The sequence below is a fragment of the Mugil cephalus genome, chromosome 1 (genome assembly GCF_022458985.1).
Source record: "Mugil cephalus isolate CIBA_MC_2020 chromosome 1, CIBA_Mcephalus_1.1, whole genome shotgun sequence".
Classification (NCBI taxonomy): domain Eukaryota; kingdom Metazoa; phylum Chordata; class Actinopteri; order Mugiliformes; family Mugilidae; genus Mugil; species Mugil cephalus.
Window position 1 is genome coordinate 44,665,878 of NC_061770.1, and position 21,223 is coordinate 44,687,100.

Genomic DNA, 21,223 nt, shown 5'->3' on the forward strand with positions numbered 1-21,223 from the left:
TGGTTGTAACAATAACTTTTAATGTCATGAAACATGATCAGTTAAATTGGCTTAACATCTGCTCCGCCCCAGTCAGTCCAAGTATCAACATTAAGATACCAAAAGTGCTAATAGCAGAATAATATATGTATTATTGGATTATAAGTGTTATTCATTCATCAATGTGACCAGCATTTGATGGATAATCTACAATAAAACAATTGTAACTCACAAAATGTATTGCCATATATACATACAAGGAATCTGTGTAGGTGTTTAGTGCAATAAACATACTAAGAAATAAACTTACAAAGAATATATACCATTTATAACTTGTATTTGAGAAGACATTGCCCAGTGCATATACATTGCTTCGTTATTTTTACCATTTAATTTTGTTTGTTTGTTGAAGAAAGTGCAAACAAAGTAGAATAAAAATATATTTCTGTTGCTTGGAAAAGGCTGAAGTCGCTCAGGCCATTTTATGCACTAAAACTACGAATCCCATGAAGCCTTGCGGCGACACTGATCCGGGTAGCGCAGCTCTTCAAAGAGAGCGCTTCATGTTTTGCTCCATAGGGCCTGATGCATGTTAAAAGAGCAAAGACAGACTCCATGTAATGCGGAGAGATATAAAATAAACAAACGAAACAAGTCTGCCCCCTCTCTCGTGTGAAAAGCGTTTATAAGGTGTGTTTATAACCCATTTCGTCCGCACAGAAGGGGGCGCTAATGTAGCAACAACGATATTTAGCGCTTAGGACATACCGACGAAGAAGAAGACACCAGAAGTCACAGTAGAAGAAGAAACAGAAAAAAAAAAAAACTGACCCGGTTTTTGACGTGGTTATTAGACCATTAGTAGAATCGGGTGGCTGCCTGTCGGACGCACGGAACGAGTTATAATCTTACTCATACAGGTTTGTAACTTAAATCGATATTATTGTTGTCCTATAGAAACAACTAAAAAGCCTCAATGAACTGTACCTTATTGTTTTTATGCAACGCCTCAAAGCGACCGAGTTACAAAACAAACGGCCGTCGTTATATAGCTGCTAACTACCTGCTAACGTCATAGCCGAGGGAACCTCCTGTGTTTTTCTCTGTCTGTCTCTGGTCATTTCCTAATGTGTAATTAAGCTATTTTTCTCTTTTGTGTTAGAATCAAATCATGCTGCTTCGTAAAGTGAGCCAGTCTTCCGCACTGTGCGGCTCCATTCTCAGGATTCCTCCCGTGCTGTCCGGGTGGGTAAAGCTATTATTGGTGGCAAATGTCGCGAATAAGGTGCTTTGTTTCCATTGACCATATACATATATATTATTTTATCTTTATTTTTTCTGGGATTCAGAGGTCAGCGTCAGGCCGGGGCTGTTGTTGCTGTGCAAAATGCTCGTCTCTACGCCAGCCAAGCTGCTCAGGTACGAGGACACAACATATGTATATGATTATATGTATTTTTTTGTGTGTGTGCGTGTGTAGAATGCCGTATTTTATATTTTTAGCCTTTGTTTATTGTCCTTATTTGACCAAACGTGGTATCTCGGTGACATAACGCCGACACCCTCCCGGTGGAAGTGGGGGAAAGTTCACCCGTCACGTGACTCAGTTATTAAAGGTGACACAGTGGATGTGGGTGACTCTGCCTGCACTGATCTAGGCAAGAGTTCACTTGGATATGTTCTCTCAACGGACCAAACGGTGTGGTAGTGTAATAATATAAAGCTCGGTTTATGTTGAGTCAGCATCAGAAAGCTGGTGATTTAACTGGATGTTCATTCTGGACAATGGAGCTTCTGGTGCTTTTATACTGGATTGAATTAGACACCAAAACGTTTCTGTTTTTTAGTTCAGCCTGTGACTAGGTTTTCAGAATAATAGATATAATAATGAGTCAGTTACTGTACAACCCAGTGCAATTCAATAGTAATACAAACGACAGCCTCTAAAATGAAAAACACGTTTGAACCGACAACTCTCTTTGTTGTTTTCAACACATGCTGAATGTCGTGAAGCTGAGATTTAGAGCAGGGCTGTTTTTATTAGGATGGTGTCGTGTCATTTATGTGGTTGGTGCTTTTATGCAGAGAATCTTAAAATAACTTGAGCTCGATGCATGTGGGAGCTGGAGCCTCGAGCGCAGAGATCATCCAGCACCAGGACAAACAACCGTAATAAAGCTGAAATAACTGAGATATAAATGAGGAAACCGCTAACAAGGGTTGCTAAGAGGAAATTGGAAGACAAGTTCAGCTTTGAAATATGTGATACCAGATTCGGGATTTAATGTTGTTGACCCTGAGATAATAATATGAAGGTCAATATAACACAGCTGCTTTTATTTACAAAGGTATTTAATTTGACAGGTCATTATATGTATTAGTCTGTAGATTTACATTTAGATTTAGATGCATTTCATTTTGTAAATTCTTCCCGGCTCCACTCGCTCGTCCATTCGGGTTTATTACAATTCGACCTTCGTGAGTAAACACAGTTACATAACAGGCTCCGTCTGAGATAACGTCTTACAACAACCATGTCATGACACTCATCATTAGGAAAGAAACGGGGCAATTATAAAACAGAAATATGAGACAGAGATTCAAGGAGGTAACTGGGAACGTGAGACGCACACATAAAAACGTTGTTCCGTCTGAACTGTAATCAGCTGGTTGGATGTACCCTTAGCATCACCTCTCACCCATTTGAGACGTGAGATCAGTCCTTTGGGTGTCCAGCCAAGCTGGTGCCCTGGATGGAACTGGAAAACTTGACTCGTGTTGTCCCTGGCGCTTAACTCTGAACCAGCCTGCACGTATTAACCACAATGTCATGTCAAAGTAGGCAGTATTACTGCAAGATTTCATTGGGAATACTCGGAAATTTACTTGTGTACGTGATTTAGGTGATAATTATAGGAATTTCAAGGGGTCCATAGATGTCATCCCCAGTTGATTACTTACATTAAGACACCTTTTTCCCATATTAAATTATTTTTTATATATAAATATGCCAGAAAAAAACTAATTTTCACTTATTTTGTAAAAATAAAATGTAGTAAAATAAACAGTGTGATGTTATCTTTGGACTAGTCTGAATTAGGACGTGTTATTGGAGCAAAAATAGGCCAAAATCTTGAAACTGACCAATAAATGTAATGTAATGTTTTACCTTTAACAATGTGTACAGTATTCTGTAAGTTTTATTTACCCTTACACCTGTTTGTTGCTGTTCTGTTTGTCTCCAGGCGGTGCTGGAGAAGCCTGCAGCCGTCGCCAGTGATGCTGCCGCTAACGTGGAAAAGAAAGTCGTTTCTGCTGTATGTTAATTTACTCCCAGTAATATTCAGTATTTATTTAAACTTCTTTTATTAAACTGTTTATTGTCAGGCACACACACGTGTACAATACACAACCTGAGTTCATTCCTTTGACTCTGCGCCAGTGAAGCCCAGGGGAGAAGACTTAATGCAAAATAGTTTAATAATCTGTAACACATTTGTCACGCCCTGAAGACTCACAACAGAACTAAACGTGGCTCTTGTTTGGTGGATTAATCCCCTGCGGGGCGGCTTTAACTGAACATTTTTGTGCTGCTGCGTTTGTTTTTGGCCAAGCTTTGCTATGTTAATTTTTTACCCACAGGAATCCAAATCATTCGCCGTCAACATTTTCAAGGGGCAGATCACCACAGCTCAAGTGTTTCCCTTTCCTTCAGGTAATTCCTAAACACGGCTTTACTGATGCTTTGTGGAACGTGTCACTGAGCAGCTCTTGAACTGGAACCTTCTTTTTTTTTTTTTTTATCTGTGTCGTAGTTCTCAACGAGGAGCAGGAGCAGTTCCTCCGAGAGCTCGTGGGGCCCGTTTCCAAGTTCTTTGAGGTAATTTAAACCTCCGAACAGAATGGTCCCAAGTTGCCTCTTTATCTGTACTCAACCCCCGGCGTTGTTTTCTCCCCCGTGTGGACAGGAGGTGAACGACCCCGCCAAGAACGACGCCCTGGAGAAGGTGGAGGATCACACCATGGAGGGCCTGAAGGAGATGGGGGCCTTTGGCCTGCAGGTGCCGGCCGACCTGGGCGGCCTCGGCCTCTCCAACACTCAGGTGCATCATCTGGATTGTAGATTATAGATACTGACTTCACAGCTTGCGTGCTTTAAAATATATATCGTTTAGTCTAGTGGCGATAATAGTACTAATCATATACGTTCATCCTGCAGTACGCCCGGCTGGTGGAGATCGTCGGTGGTCATGACATGGGCGTTGGCATCACTCTGGGTGCTCACCAGTCAATCGGCTTCAAGGGAATCCTGCTCTTTGGGAATAAAGCCCAGAAGGAGAAGTACCTGCCAAAGCTGGCCACAGGTAAGAACATGATTTACATGCACGTATTTTATTTACAGTTAATCCATTGATTATACTCAGATTAGTCAAATATTCCAGCTATTAATTTACCCCCTAACATTAATACTATTACATGAAATCTACAAAAGACCCCTTTTGAATCTTTAACTTTTACCTACTGATACTATTCGTCATTAGATTCATGCAGTATAAACCTCATTTTGACAGGTGCTGTTTACTATATTCTACCTCCAAGCAGCGTAGACTGTGTTCTGTGCTGTAACATATGGATTAGACCTCAGTGTCTGATTTTATTTGAGAGCTTTTGTTGAGTTCTTGGCTGAAACACATGCTCGTCACACACTCCTGACGCCAGGCTACTACAAGTGCCATAATTGTACCATAGCTGGAAAGGAACTTAATCGCTGTACCACTGTGCAAATTGACTTAATACATTTACTTAAGCCACGTTAGTAACCATGTATCAAAGCAGCCCTAAGACACTAGCAAATATGCTTGTTGTAATGTAACTGCAGCCAACAGAGTGACACAGTAACACGTTTTCATTATATTGAGAAGGAGTCTAATCAAATGATGGCAATATAAACAGTAGGTTTGCTCATATTTGCGTCATGCATGTGTTTGACGCTCGCGTTTGTGCGTCCCTCCAGGTGAGAATATAGCCGCCTTCTGTCTGACCGAACCAGCCAGCGGTTCTGATGCTGCCTCCATCAAGACCACAGCTGTTCAGTCTCCCTGCGGAAAGTACTTCACCCTCAACGGGAGCAAGATCTGGATCAGGTGAGGACGCAGCTGCTGCTGTTTGGTGCTTTCACCACAAGGAGGCAGCGCCGCATCAAAATGTTCAGTGGAGGAACGACAACAAGCTTTTTAAAAATGGGGTTCTCTTGTCAGCAATGGAGGTTTGGCTGAGATCTTCACAGTGTTCGCCAAGACACCAATGAAGGATCCCAAGACCGGGGAGATGAAGGACAAGATCACGGCTTTCGTTGTGGAGAGGAGCTTCGGAGGAGTGACGCAGTGAGTTCGTCGTTCGACACTAAACGCACTTACACGTTTACCGATAAATTTATTTTTCTTCCTTCCATTCGACATCGTCGCTTCTTCTCGCCCGCAGTGGCCCCCCGGAGAAGAAAATGGGCATCAAGGCGTCCAACACAGCCGAGGTCTACTTTGACAATGTCCGCGTGCCAGCCGAGTGCGTCCTGGGGGAAGTGGGCGGAGGTTTCAAGGTGGCCATGAACATCCTGAACAACGGGCGCTTTGGCATGGCGGCCGCCCTCTCTGGCACCATGAAGAGCGTTATTGCCAAAGCTGTGAGTGAATAACCTCTGTCACAGAGTGAGCAGATGGAAGGGAAGTGGGGTGAAGTGCAAACGGCAGCAGATCTTTTGTTTTGAAGACTCGAGTTATCATTCACAGCCTTGTCTCTGTGAGGTTTCTCATCTGAATTTCTTCTTATCTCAGGGTTCTGTGTCAAGCCAAGGTTGCGTTCTTGTATTTCCTTTCTTATGGGCTAGAAGGAAATTCCCCTTCTTGTATTTCACTGACATTTCAATTTCTTACAGATCCTGAAGATTCAGAAAGGCTTTGGTCATGTCTATTAATTTATAGTTTAACAGAAATGGTCAATTTTGTCTTCAAAGATCAAGTGAGAGTAACACTAAAGGGAACACGGTCATGAGTCACAAAGAAAAGGTCTTTCAGTCTTTTGGTTTTTGTAGTGTAGTTGATGGGGAAGTGATGAGAACTCGAGAAAAGTGAGTGTGTTAAGTCAAAAAGTGCTCGACTGCGAGATGAGTTAAATTACCGTCTTAATGAAACACAACACACGGAGCCATGAAAACCCCTGCTCTTATGTAAACCTTGTTTGAATAACAGTAGTGTTCAGCTTCAACGCTTTCAACGGGATTAAGGCGCTGCAGCGACAGGGGAAGTTTATCGGCGCCGCTTGAAAAGATCGACTGTCTCAGGGCTTCAGCCACTTACTGTAACACAAACGTGAAACTCCTACCTACATTTAAATTAGGTTCTTGGTTCAGTGCAATGATGATGATCTTATTCATCTTGTCTATAAAATGAAGATGTCCTGTACATCAGAGTTTATGATTATTCAGTTTATCTCACATCTGTGAAACCTGGAGATGACAGATATTTGTATATATTTTTTTTCATTATCCAGCTGAGGTAATCATTTCAGCAGCAGATATTTGTACATTTGAAGAACAAGTTAAGAGCGTGTCACGCTCTATTAACACGTACATACAAAGCCAACGGCCTTTTAGTCACGTCTCTACTTTAAGTTCTCAAACAACAAAAAGCCAAAACTAACCCATGTGTGTTGTGGCTGATGATCAGTGTGGCTTCTTAATTTTAGTCACTTTATTTTACAAGTGGAGGCAACAGGGTGAGAGAGAAGGGATAACGTTGAAGTGTAAAGGCTGGGACTTATTGCGCTATATATATGCGATATATAGGATGACCCCAACGTTTTGTTTTGTTTGTGTTACTTTCTTCACGAGGACCACCAGAAACATACATGACCGCACTTCCTGCCTGCAGACAATGTATTCATAGAACCACGGTTACCATTAGTAACCAATTTCTCCTAAACCGCACTGACTTAAAAACTCCGGTATGATGCAAAAGCCTGAGATTTTGGAGGCACTGACGAGCTTAATCTGCATTTGTGTGGACGTTCTTTTATCAACCAAAGCCTTGTATCATAGATTTAAATGAATCAACGTTCACAATTTAATGCTGATAGCAGAACAATGATGTTTAACACTGCATGTTCAATGTTGTCAAAATTGAGCTCACCGGTGCTAAAGCACTGTGTATGTTTCTGGCATTGCTGCGAACTGTGAGCTGAAGGGAATTTCCATTTGGATTGTTCTTCAATGCATTTACATAGAGCAACTTGGAGGGGAAAGCCCTCCCCTGAGTATTTTGGTTGGTAGAGGTACTTATTCATAAGTAGATTCATCAGTGTGCCTGTTCTCACGTGTCTTCAGAGAACCCACACGTGTATAACGGCGCGCTAACACGGCCCTTTGATTTCAACGAGCTGAGCTTTTACACTCTGCACAGTTTCTCCCCAGTTGTTTTAGTGTCAGACATTTTTTTTTTTATCGCTTCACTGCCAGAGGTTTTTGCACCTCACCAAAAGGAAGGAGAAAAAAAATAAATAAAAGATGCGCGATGTAGTGTGGTGGCCGGCCCCAAACTTCCTCTTTCTGCACAAAAAACCCGACAGCGGCAAATGGGCATGTTGCTGAATCGCTTTGGCCGGCGGTCTTGAGATATGAGGAAGCGTAAGCATTCAAGCTTCTCTAATCTGATTTTTTTATTTATTTTTTTTCTATACATATCAGGTGGACCATGCAGCCAACAGGACCCAGTTTGGGAACAAGATCCACAACTACGGAGCCATCCAGGAGAAGATGGCTCGCATGACTATGCTGCAGTATGTCACAGAGGTCAGATGATGTAATGATAATAAACTTGTGCTACACTCAGTTGTCTAATTAAAGCCTCTAGGATCTTAACATCATATGTCGTTTGAGGCTTTAACTCTGAAACAACACGACCCACATTTTTGCGACTGTAATGTTTTGCCAGCTCTTGTACTTGTAAAAGCCTTGCATTACTTTATCCAGATGAAAACATCTGCCGCAGGGATAAACACAACATGTCATCCACCTCCTTTTGTCTCCTCACAGTCGATGGCCTACATGATCAGTGGCAACATGGACAGCGGAGCCACCGAGTTCCAGATAGAAGCTGCCATCAGCAAGATCTTTGCCTCCGTAAGAAATTCACTATCGTGCCAGTCGGGCAGTTTTAATGTTGCAATCGTCTGTTTCTATTGTAATTATTTACTCAGCGCACACACTGAGACTCTGAACACCTCTTTCATAACACTGGTGCTCTTCCTCCTTATGTGGAAAACTGAGCCGCTTGCCAGTGAATAAAGGAAGTAGCGAGGCTAGATTGATGATTATAGATTACATGTTACAGCATATTAAGCAACATCATTTCTGTGTGTGTGTGTGTTTTTTTTTTTTTATGTGGTACAGGAAGCAGCGTGGACTGTAACAGACGAGTGTATTCAGGTTATGGGCGGCATGGGATTCATGAAGGTGAGTGCTCAGTCCACATCCTGTCATGTAGAAACCGCATAACAACAGAGAAGACGCCCAGCGGGATAGTAGATTCTGAGCCTTTTATATTCTAGCGCAGTGAACAAGAGATACAGAGCTACGCAGTTTCAAACGCAGCTACTCAGTAGAACATAAAAAAGGTTTGTTAGATTAGTTTAAGAAAAAGCAACGTCAAGATCACCTCTGGTGTATCAGCCACAGTAAAAGTCATCGTCTAAAAACGTCCCGCTTTAGTAGGTCATTCTTTTTTTTGCTTTTTACCACAACCCAGAATGCTTTAGTATAACTTAACCACCTAACTATGTGTTGACCACTAGAACCAAGAGGTCTGGGCTCCAGCTACACTGCGTGCACAATTATTAGTTGCATTTATGCAGATTATCTTTATTTTTAAACAACTGCAGCACTCTCGCTCAAAATGTTAATAAAGCTCTGACCTGAATATTTAAGAATGTAAAAAGTCAGGTTTTGTCTTTGAGAGAATATCTCGGTGTGCACAATTATTAGGCAACTAAATGTTTTCCCATCTCATTTGTTAATTTCAATTTGTTTAAGTGAAAATAATGACTGAAAATAACTGAAAATCCACAAATAAACATTTTGTTTTTTCCAAAAACATCAATCAGTGACCGGTATAGACACTCTTCTTTTCAATAACTGTCACAAGCCGTCCATCTGTGGAGGGATCAACTTTTTTGTGCAGCAGCAACCACAGCCTGCAGACACTGTGCAGAGAGGCGTCCTGTTTGCCCTCATGGTGAATCTCCCTTTTAAGAAGAGCCCACAAGTTCTCAATAGGGTTTGAGTCGGGAGAGGGAGGGGGCCCTGTCATTTTCCTGTCGTCTTTCATGCGGTGGTGTACTTTGATGCATGTGGTGGAGCATTGTCCTGCATAAACATCATGGCTTTTTTCTGCACCGCTCCTTAAAGAAAGTGTCATCTAAAAACTGGCAGTACCGTATTTTCCGCACTATAAGGCGCACCTTCAATGAATGGCCTATTTTAAAACTTTGTTCATATATAAGGCGCACCGCATTATAAGGCGCACTGTCAGATTTTGAGAAAATTGGAGGTTTTTAGGTGCGCATTATAGTGCGGAAATACGGTAGTTTATCGGTTACGAGAGGAAGGTGTTATTTATCGCGGGAGAAAAAGCTCTTTGGCATCATCGCGGTGAAGAGATGAATGACTGCGGCCATCTCGCTTTGTTCCCTCGGGAACTCTGTTTAGTCTTCTTTACTTGGCGCAGGTCGTCTTGTTGCTTCCTCCACTTCCGCACCATTGATTCGTTAATGTTAAATTCTCTCGCTGCTGCTCTATTCCCGTGTTCTACTGCGTGACTGATCACCTTGAGTTTAAACTCTGCGTCGTAAGCGTGTCTCTTAATAGGAGCCATTTTGGGGTCTTTGCATAAACACACAAATGGAAATGAAACGGCACGCCTCGCGCAGTCATATATCCCAGCATGCACCGCGCGCTTCTTCTTCTACGGGGGAAAATGAAGTCGGTGGCTGTTTACCGTAGTACCGAGACCTGTTGTGGCTCAATATTGGGCCATATATAAGGCGCACCGGATTATAAGATTATAATTTTTGAGAAAATTGGAGGTTTTTAGGTGCGCCTTATAGTGCAAAAAAATACGGCAGTTCTGGGAGTTGATTTTAACCCAAAAAGGTCCAATTATCTCAATCAAAATCTCTTTTTTTTTGGCCCATTTTGCCTGAGGAAAAGGGTCTGCCTAATAATTATGCCCACCTTGATGTGGGGTGTTGATCTCGTTAGGCCACGCCCTCCCTCACTACCACTACACAATAACACATCACCTGATATGCTCAACTCCAAAAGGCTCAACTTTATACAGCTTGGAGTTGGAAAATGTGCGTACGAATGACGATGGGATCAAAATACCCACTTGCCTAACAATTGTGCACGCAGTGTATTTTTTTGCCGAACCTAAATGGTGCTGTGTGCCCATCTCGGCATCTCTAAGTGGTCACATAAAAGCTCATGTACAATATACACACAGTCAACAGTCACCACAGACAGGAACTTTCCCCACAAACCAGGAATTTTAACAAGATGTCATCACTCTGAGCAGGAACCTGTGGTGCACGGTTCCTGTTTAGAGTTGCTGCAGAAAAGTGTGTTTGCAGCATTGATCGTTGTATTGCTGCAACTATTTCAGCAACATTAAACATTTTTAGTTCTCCATTAAATCTGCCTACGATCTGCTCGTTAACTTGTAGTCCAGCTTTTCAGGCCTTTTCCCTGCTGCTCATTTCTTTATTTCCGTAGATCCCGTTGCACCGATCCCCCGTCACTTTATGTGACGTTATGTTTTATTTATTTTTTTAACCGCGTTTTCACTCCCGACTAAGAGCTTTGTTAAATTTATTTATTTATTTTTTTTCTCATTTGGTTTCGTTCTGCTTTCAAACTGCAATTTCTGGAGCGCACCAAACTTTCCGAGTTTCGTCACCTGGTTGAAAGGTCCCTCCCTCCCTCTCGGCCCGGAAAAACAAATGGTCGGCGGACACAGAGTCAACAGTCAGCAGCAGCGCTGAACACAAACACGGAGCAGCTGAAGTTAGCAGCTTTGGGGGTTGTGTGTCTTTTTTCGTTATTTATCAAATGCACATGGCTCGGCGAACCGCGCGCTGCGACCACATGAGGAAGCGAGGCAGAGCGCATTTTTCTCCTGCAATTAACGTTAAACAAATGAAAAACAAAACGGCACCAGAGGGGGGGAAAAAAACACACGGCGTGTCTGTTGTGGTTTCCTGAATTTGGTCCCTTGTTTACACAGTGTTTACAATGAACCGCACCCGAGTTCACCTGCGGGCGAAACCGAGCCCCGCGCTTCCAAGCGTGTTTGGGCCGCGCCAGGGTTCAACTGAGATGTGACACCTGCTCAGACGGAGCGAGAGCTGTCGGAGGAAACTTTTCCTTGGAAATGTTTCCAGTAACATTGCATATATACGTGAGGCCTTGTAAAGAACGAGTTAAAAACAGCACCAATGCTTAACATATGTATGTAGCATTTATGTGACAAAGCAGTGATACAGTTACTGGTGTGTTTTCGGTTCCACTTCTCTAACGTTCCCCCCTCTATTCAAACATGGCAGATGGGAATTTGTGCATGTTGTTGACAGTCTACTGTTCTTGGAGTTTCTCAAACAGGCTCCTTGGAAGCGCAAACAAGAATCCACTGAAGGGACTTTTAAGTTCCTGGTCCTGTTGATTAAAAAAAAAAAAGGAACTTCCCCCTTGGTTTATCCGCGTCGCTCCATGTGACCGTCTTTATGTACATATTTATTGAATGGGTTAACGCCCACACACAATGTTCATCATCTGTAATGACATAACCAGCCGACAGTAAAAGTGCTGTGACCGCCTCGATGTAGGTTAGCGAACGGCTTCTCTTTCCCTTCCCCCTGGTGCGAGTCACGTACTGAGCAAGGGATCGCAGGTACTCGCTCTTTGCGGTGTTGACTCACGTGACGGCCACATGCACGATGCGCGCCCTCAGTAAATACGGAAACCGCACAGTCGACCGAGAAGCTAACAATAATAGATGGATAAAAGCAATGTTGATAAAGTGAAGTTGTGCTTCTTGAAATAATGATACAGTAGACCACATCGACGACTTAGGTGCTACGTCGCGGGGTGCCATGCTACTGGAAAGGGTCCCTTTATGGAACAACACTTTGGTGCAGAGGCGGTAATTTTTGGTGCAGAGCTCTGCAGCGTGGGCGCGCGCACAGTGTCTTGCACATTTATATTTAGTAGCGTCCTCAAAGTGTGACTTGAAACCCTTAATGGCCCGGCAGAGCTCTTGTGCAGTTGGCTCAAAAGGGTTTCGCTTCTTTCTCAAAAAGTCATTTTGCAACCGACGCGTAGAGTCTCAAAAGAGGACGGGAGGGAGGCACTGATGCAAGAGTCTTTCGTTAGTTCTGCTAACGGCGACCGTATTGACTCGGGGTTTCACCACGGAGTCAGAAGTGTGCTTCTGTGCATTTTCATTTCTGCGCCGCTTAAAATACATCAAGTAAACAGAGACTCTCTGTTCCTCTTTGCAGCCTTCCTGTACCTTATTTTACCCCGTGTGAGGAAGCGACTTACAGGGTTGATGATAAACGCATGCGCTGAATATTCCCAGATGTTGTGAAATCTTTTCATTCCTGATGACAAATCCACGGCCGAAACAAGTGGACGTTCATTATCTGTTTGCGTGTTCCCACAGGACTCTGGAGTGGAGAGAGTGATGAGGGATCTGAGAATCTTCAGGATCTTCGAGGGAACCAACGACATCCTGAGGCTCTTTGTGGCTCTTAATGGCTTCCAAGTAATGAGAAAAAAAAAAAAGAAAAAAAAGCAGCTGTCAATTGTACTTTCTTTTTTAATTTTTTTTAAACCGCTGTGGTGAAATGAAATGATGTGTGGAAAAGTACAGAGGAAGTGATTTCTGCTTGCTGTCTGAAACTCCAACCGTGCCTCCTATGTGCTTTTCAAGAAGCTGAAGCAGCTTGATTGAGAAGAAGCTTTCACGCACTTTTCATCTTTTTTTTTGTTTCTTTGTATGTTTGTTTAACCTGTGTTTAATCAGGTTATTCCCATCAAGATCAATAATCTCTTTTACGAGGGAGAATTGGCCAAGACAGTCACACAAATTTGCAGTCTTAGAATAAATGGACATAAAGACGTTAAACTATAAGATCTAACCAGTTAAAACCTGTTAGTGTTAAAGTCTTTCTCTTCCAAACGAGCTCTATAAACTGAATTAATTTAACTGAATTAGGAACTAAAATGTACTCAAAGCCCCAATCTCCACCATTTTCACGCGCCCGCTCTGCTTCCCCCTCCAGAACGCTGGTAACCAGCTGAAGAGCTTACAGAAGGCCCTGAAGAACCCGTTCGGCAACGCCGGCGTGCTCGCGGGGGAGGTCACCAAGAGGGCCAAGAGGTGCCATCCACTTCCACTTCTATTTCTTCTTTTGTGTTTCCGTATTGACTCGGGGTGAAACCGTTTTCACTGGGTGGTCGACGTTTTGGAGGTAGTGCTACGCTGTGGGAGGAATCGGGGAAACGATTCCAAGTGCTCAGCCGCTGACAAACTTTCTCTGCGCCTGCGAGTTTAAGTGGCAGAGATCATGTCGAGATCTTCCCAGGGTTGATATGGTTTTCTGCCGCCATGCGTTTCTCATAAACTGTTTAGATCGTTTCCCACAGTTTCCTGCTCCTTTCACCATAAACCAGATTGAATTACAGCACTTTTTTTAATGCTCTGTACGTGTGTGTGTGTGTTCGTGTGTGGTTAGCGTTCGGAGAAGCCTCATCTCGTAACCCTAATGCGGCTAATTAGTCTTCATGTTTGTTTCCTCCTTCCTCCAACCCAGACATTTAGCACTTAGGTGCTAGAGATGTTGAACTCAGTGGTCAAGTTTGTAGAGTTAAACTTTCGTCTTAACACAACGGATCGCTCACTGTTATGGCTGAGCTACGCAGTGTCATCGAGCCCCCCTGAACATTCAAAGCGTTTCAGTCCACCTTTAAAGGTGGCGACGGTTCGAATCGCCCATGACAGAACCGACGTTATTTATACGCTCGCGTTTGCTCGACGTTTAATCAGCTCGTTGGCGGAGCATGTCTGGTGTGGACATTGACGGAGGAGGACGTACACGCTGCTGTAACTCTGTCTGTTTTTTCTTGTGTTTACAGAAAGGCGGGTTTCAGCACAGGCCTGACGCTGCAGGGGACCGTACATCCCGAGCTGGCCCACAGCGGAGACCTGGTGCGTTTTTCATTTCATTCCCCAGACAGGGGGAATCAGATTCATTTGATTTCGTCACGCGTCCTAAAGCCCTTCTGTCCCGCTCTGCTCTCCAGACGGTGAAAGCCATTGAGCAGTTTGGCGCGGTGATCGAGGAGCTGCTGATCAAACACGGCAAGAAGATCATAGGTAAGTGTGCGCGCGCGCGTGGGAGCGCTGGAAGAAAGCCCGTAGGCGTACGATAAAGATCTGCGGGACAAATCCTCCTCCGTGATCTGTTGGCGCGTTCGCCCGCCTCAGGTGTTAGAATGAGAGTTTCACTCTGGTATGAAAACGCTGACGCGTCGCCCGCCCGTTAAGGCTTCTGCGAGCATGCGACGACTCAACGGCGGCGCTTTCTTTTTCAGACGAGCAGTTCGTTCTGAAGAGGGTTGCAGACTGCGCCATCGACATCTACGCCATGGTGGTGGTCCTGTCAAGGTACGAGAGCAAAACAATAAACACTGTGTGGTTCTTTTTGTTTCCTCACTAAACCAGGCCGCCTCCTTCTGTCCTAGTTTCTCATTCATTCTGCATCTTTCTACACACTCCCACACGTCCCCTCTTTGTTTTTTCTTTTTAAATTCCACATGCAAACTCCTACGCAGCCTAAAGCGACATTTCTTGTGTTCGGTTCCCCCTCTCTGTCTCTCTGCAGGGCTTCTCGCTCTCTGAGTCAGGGCCATCCTTCAGCTCAGCACGAGAAGATGCTGTGTGAGACCTGGTGTATGGAGGTATAACGCTCGTCTTTTATACATGTCTCAATTATGTCTACTTTGAATATTATGTAATAAAGGTGGGGGTAGATCAGCTTCACAGCAGGTTGGCAGGTATTCACCGTTCATTTTATGACCGTAATAGCCCTTAAATCTTAAACATTTAAGCCCATTCGTCCTTCAAAAGTATCTCTAGGTTACAACATGAGAACACCAAGTGTTGCTGTAATATGTGAAACCACTTATTGGGCAAATGTCTGCGTCTGGAAGCCACCGAGGCTAAAGTCCCAGCTTCATAAAACCAGTCCCTCATCGTCCTTTTCTCTGTAGCTGGAAGACGTTGCAGGTTGTGGTTGCCTAGGTAACCTGCTTCAAACTGCCCCACACCCCATCATTTAACATTTCCAATTTTTTTGTTTTTTGTTTTTTTGTCCTCTTGCATCGCCACCATTTATTCAGGGGTAACGGCGGAAAAAAAGTTTTCCCCGGAAATTTGAGAACGTCTTGGAAAAACTTTTAAAGAGAAATTTGCATTGTAATATATTAAATTCACCTCCACCCTTTCTGGAAATGTCAGCGCGCACGTCACTGTTCACACCTGCCCCTTCACCGCTTTGAAAATATTCCAAGAGGGGACCGAGTCGAGACTTTGTTTCCTTTTTCTATCTATTGTTTTATCAGCAGAATTCTGTCTACGTCAGAATTTTTTTCCAGATAATAGTAAATTACTAATTTGTTGGCTCTTTTTTTTTTTTTTAGTTATTAATCCAGCCCGTGTAGGACAGTCCTAGACTAGTTTGTAGCCTGTGTTCGATGGTGCCTGAGTTCTGATGAGGGTCGATCTGTTCCTTCATCCTCAGGCACACGAGAGGGTCATGCGCGACATCAAGACCCTCCGCTCCAATGAGTCCAGGCAGCTCTTCAAGAACATGCGCGCCATCTCTGGAGCCGTGGTGGAGAACGGAGGAGTTGTTTCTCCTCACCCCTTGGGCTTCTAAACACACACACACACTATTTATCCATCATGACGTCCTTTTTTTTCCTTTTTCTTTCCACTCTGACCGGGTTCTTCTCTGTCACATATTCCGAGTCATCCCAGACTTTGTTACGGCTATCGTCGCTCCATCTCACACCTGTGCCCTCTTTATCTGCTTTGTATAATAACGCCTTCATGTAGTTGAGTGACACGCGTTGAACAAAAAAAATCACAACGTGAAACCTGTTGTGATCATCTTTGGTGTCATGAACATGTTTATTTAACCCCGACTTTAACCCAGGCCTTTTTACACCACGTCCTCCACCTGATAGAACAGCTGATGCCTTTTTTTTGTCTACGCGCAGCTTTCAGAGGCACTTCTTTCTTTTGTGTTTCTGCTGCCTTCAACTGTTGAAACATGACATTACGTTAATTGTGTTGATAAATCATTTCGCAACAAACTCAATGCAACTTTGAGGCAGGAAGCCAGTTGACAGGAAGCTGTTTTAACCGACTTAATTTATGCGCAAAGGTACTTAGGAGGCGATTTGAAATTGTGCACCTCTCCAAACCGTGCACAAACATATGGAACGGTGTGGTGTTCATGTGCTTCAATGCCTTTCTGCATGTTAAGCTCACTTGGTGCTCATTACAGAAACTTTGCCTTAGAAGCGTGATTCTCTGAATCACTCATCAACGCTCGTTACGACTGGCAGCCACGTTAACGTCTAAAGTGTTTATGTCCCCAGGTAAACGTAGCTCACTGACTGTACATGTAGACAACACACCATCATCTGCATATCTAGAAACATACTGTTCAGACTTCAGGTTGATACTCATCTGTACATATAATATAGAGGTAAATATTGTTATTGAACAGCGCTGCTGTTAGACGTGATCACGTTGCTTTAAGGTGTTTTTGACTATTAACTTTGAACAAATCCTCTGCATTAATAAAATATATCTACATCTTCCCATCTGTTGATTTATCTGCCTTAGCAAGCACTCGTGAATGCAGATGTCTGTATAATTTATTTGTGCTGCAGTTTTTCATTCATTAAACATACGTTTGCTAGATATTTGCCTGAGTAAATATTGCTTTTATATTATTATTTTTATATTTTCAGCTTGTCAGTGATTATGACCTTTGACATCCTCTCACTGACTTTTTTTCTTCTTTTTTTTTTTAAGTTTGAACTAACTTCCTTAGATCCCATCAAAGCAATATTTTTACCTTTTTTTTTGCCGCCTCACTCACTTCCTGTTTTGTTGTAAGCATAACAAGCACCGACTTTAGTTTCACTTCTTCAGTCGAGCCTTTCCAGGGTAAAGGGTTAAGGCGGGAATGCCAGTAAGCGTTTTGGTAAGAGGTGACGGCAGGCGCACACCGGTTCTACCTTGAAATGCAAACGAGAACCCCTTCCTGCTCTTTTATACACAGTGACTCCACAAGTGTTACTTCTGTGGGTGTGAGACTAACACACCGCCGTGAAACACGACTTCTGCCAGTACTGAACGAAGCCTGTGGTTTATATATTGAGAATTCCCCTTTGCATGTGCAGCTCCATCTGAGTAAAACCCATGCAGCAAGTTGACAAAACCAGCCGTTTTTGTGGATACCCTTCGACTGTTTCCTTTTTTTTTTTTTTTTTTGAGAGGAAGCATTTTATGCGGCTCATGATATTTTTTGATAAGATAGCTGCTGTCAGCTTGATATACCAGAGGCACGTCTTGTACCATCCTGACGACGTTTAAATGCAGAACACGCCTCCAAATGTGTCTGATCGTCACATTTGCTGCGCCACGTCAAACTTTAGGCTATAAAGACACTCAAAACAATCCAGAATTAGCTTGGGTAGCATCGATATGAGCTATCGAAACAGCTTATCCTTAAACTTAACCAACCTCATCAGTGAATTGTGATTGTTTACTCGCTCAGTTATATATTAAAAAAATATATGCGTGCTCTGTAAAGGCGTTTTGTTTGAACATGCTAGGTGTTTCCTGCTTGCTTTCATTAATTAAACGCAATGGAAAACAAAAACCAACTGAAATCCCTGAATACAGGGGGGTCTTCAGTGTTTTTCAGGCCAAGGACCCCAAAGTGATGGAGATTAAGTTGGGACCCCCTACCTACTATATGTGTGCTATATTGAACTATAAATTTTAGAACTTTATAAATATACATTATTATCATTTATTATCAATCATTAAGCTTATCCCTTAACTACAATATGTTGCATTTCTGTTGATGTGTTTTTAAATTAAATCAACCCCCCCCCCCGCCCCCACCGCCCTCCACCCCCACGGACCCCCAGTTGAAGACCTGTGCAGGGTAACGTTAAGATAATTTATTAAGGCTGTTGGTAGAAAACCTCTTGATACTGCAGCATCCAGTCACAAAATAACACTACATATGGGTTTGATCTGACAGACCGTGTACTTATGAACTGTGAGGCTGCGGGGACTTGAGGCCCACAACCATTCTATTTCTGATATGCACAAAGTTACACATTCACCAGACGACATGGTCACTCTGGACACATTAATGACATGGCATTGTCTGAGACCTGAAGACTCGTGGCTTGAGTCTCCAGACCAGCCAGAGAAGTCTGCAAGAAGAGAACTGTTCCCTACGGCCGCTGAGCAGTTCCACAGTTAATCAACATGTGTGCGAGCCAGACAAAAAAAAAAAAAAGGTCAGTTTTAGACCTAAAGATGTTCTGTTGGTGCCCTGAGTCGCTGGCCTACAGGCCAGGGGAAAACATGACGGAGTTAAAGATAGTTCCTTTGGTTCCCTTACGCTCTGTACATCCAGATATTCCTGTTTCAGTTACGAGATCCTGACATGGACCAGAGTTTTCCGATCAGGCACCCTCCCCATCGCCTTGACATGAGTCCGAGTCATGTGAGGAACTCCTGACTGGCATCGGCCGAGCTTCCTCCTCCGCTTCTGGTACTTGTGGCACCTCCAGGGAGATGATGGTCTGTGCTGTCAGTGTTCTCTCCCTGACGAGGGGGGGGGGGGGACAAACAGAGTAAACGAGCCGTGAGTTCATTTTCACCCTTTGTGGTGTCATGGTCATCGAAAATTCCAACAACACTTAAAAGGAAAGCACTGTAATGTCGAGCTGATGCACCCTGAGATAAGTGTCCACTTCAGTTACTCATTCAGTCTCAGTCACACTAAGAGCGAGCCTCAACCAAATCACCAGCTTTCACACGTTTCTTTCAGTTCACTCACTGTGTCAGTATTAGTCACTCCTCTTCAGAGAACTCATTTCAGAATCTTAATTTAGTGCCAAATTTCATTTATCTACACATACACTGACTTCACACTAAAATGTACCGTGAGTTACAGACGGGAAGGTTTATCAGTCAGAGGAATTACTAGTGGCCCTCTGTGCATGGATCAGTGAAAGCTTTGTTGGTGTGAAGAGCGTGTTTAAGGAACATGTAAATCTAGTTACCATTAAAAAGGCAGCCAAACATGTATTGATGTTCAATTTCAGTAACATTTTCTAATATAAACAATTCATCAGCTATTTATTGTCTCATTAACAGCTTCCCTAGATTGTTGCACTCATCTTTTCACCTCTGACCTTTCAGAACCTTTTCAGGACTTGATGAATAATATGGTTTCTTTAGACTTTCAGGTGGATTTCACACTTTCCCTACGTTTGAAAAGCCAGACACCTCCACTATTTGCTGTGTGACTGCGTAATTAATGGCTTAGGTCTAGTACTTTACACATCACATTGAGACTACGTGATCAAATCAATGTCTCGGATTTAATGGGTTCATCTGGGACCTACCTTCCTCTGTGGTGGGTGTGTGGCCAGTTGCCTTGCACCGTCCATCCGAGGACACTCTTCAAGTACCGGGAACAGCATGGGAACCTGTGACTCAGCTGCTCCAAAAGTTCTTCTTTACGCAAACCGTAAATGATCGGCGCAATGCACTGCGCCAGGCTGAAAAAGGCAAAGACGACAACGGCGGACAGCTCCTTGGTCTCTTTCAGTATTAAGTTCTTTTTGGTGAGAATCGACAGCACAAAGCTGACAAAGTTCGGGAGGATGTACACGGCCAGTTGGGTGCCGTGAAGGGCGATAGTCTTGCACCCGGCCCGGTTCCTCCGGTTGAGCACCCCGAGCCGCCTCCCCTCCACCAGTATCCGCACGTAGCTGTAGAGTATAACCAGCGCGCACAGACCTATGAACAGCACCTTCTGCAGCTCGCCTTTCCTCAGCTGGTCCCGGTCACACTCCCCGTAATCGGGGTGGGAGTCCGAACGCGAGAGCAAACCGAGCGGGATGATCAGGGCCACCACCCAGGTGAGCGCGCCCAGCAGCCAGGGCCAGTGCCCCGCGGAGCAGGCGGAGGTGTAGCGCATCGGGTGACACACGGCGCAGTAGCGGTCCAGCGCCATCAGCGTGAGAGTCAAGAGGATGTTCGAGGCGCTGCTGATCAAGATCGTGATCAGGGCCATACACGCGGAGTGGCTCGGGTGTGCTTTCAGGTAGATCTGGTAGTAGAAGAAGCTGCTGGTGCCCATGTGGACCAGGGCGGACACCAGCAGGTGGAAGACCAGCACGAAGCGCGCATGCCGGCGCAGTCTCTCCTCGCGAACGATGGTCCAGTTGATGATGAGGTTGAAGACGAACAGCACCGAGAAGGACACGGTGGACACGTAGAAGCGCACGCAGGTGTAGTCCGTCGTGGAGTTCGTGGTGTTATTCAGTGACATGCTTCCTTACCTGGCCACGCTGGATTTACGAGATAATTTTGGAAACAGCGGTGGAGCTGATGGGAGGAACAGTGTATCCGCCGCATGTTCGTCTGTGTGTGAGGACTGACTCAAACATCCGCTCTGTCCCCGTCTCTCTCTCTCTCTCTCTCTCTCTCCCTCTCTCCCTCTCTCTCTTTCTCTTTCTCTCTCTGTCACTTTGTACTAACACAAGGCCCTGTAGCCTACGTATCAAAATCCCCTGAAGTACTTAAAGCTGATTTCAGCTGTACTAACAGCAGTCCTACCTACAGCTTCTTTAGGACTTCTGCTTCATGTATGTCACAACCACATTTTCAAACAATATTTTACAAAAACAAGAAAAAAAAAACACTTATAATTACATTTCACTTGGCTCACTCCGAACACCCCAAGAAGTTAGCGTTTAAATGATTTGTTTGTTTGCCCACTAACTTCCATTCAGATTGAG

The 21,223-nt window shown here is 43.9% G+C and overlaps 2 protein-coding genes across 2 annotated transcripts; one reads left to right on the top strand and one right to left on the bottom strand.

Annotated features, from left to right (window-relative positions):
• The first annotated feature begins 733 nt into the window (after positions 1–733).
• acadvl (acyl-CoA dehydrogenase very long chain) lies at positions 734–17,084 on the top strand. The gene is made up of 21 exons (XM_047571842.1): positions 734–899; positions 1,142–1,224; positions 1,329–1,398; positions 3,225–3,296; positions 3,622–3,694; positions 3,795–3,859; positions 3,948–4,082; positions 4,199–4,343; positions 4,994–5,123; positions 5,238–5,363; positions 5,461–5,659; positions 7,718–7,822; positions 8,066–8,152; positions 8,423–8,485; positions 12,750–12,851; positions 13,372–13,469; positions 14,225–14,297; positions 14,393–14,465; positions 14,684–14,756; positions 14,974–15,049; positions 15,892–17,084. The coding sequence occupies exons 2-21, from the start codon at positions 1,151–1,153 to the stop codon at positions 16,027–16,029; spliced, it is 1,977 nt and encodes a 658-aa protein (XP_047427798.1). The 5' UTR covers positions 734–899; positions 1,142–1,150; the 3' UTR covers positions 16,030–17,084.
• A 1,259-nt stretch (positions 17,085–18,343) lies between these two features.
• On the bottom strand, positions 18,344–20,877 carry zgc:194312 (uncharacterized protein LOC794943 homolog). The gene is made up of 2 exons (XM_047599771.1): positions 19,823–20,877; positions 18,344–19,016 (listed from the first exon to the last, which is right to left on the bottom strand). The coding sequence occupies exons 1-2, from the start codon at positions 20,752–20,754 to the stop codon at positions 18,875–18,877; spliced, it is 1,074 nt and encodes a 357-aa protein (XP_047455727.1). The 5' UTR covers positions 20,755–20,877; the 3' UTR covers positions 18,344–18,874.
• Between the last annotated feature and the right edge of the window lie 346 nt (positions 20,878–21,223).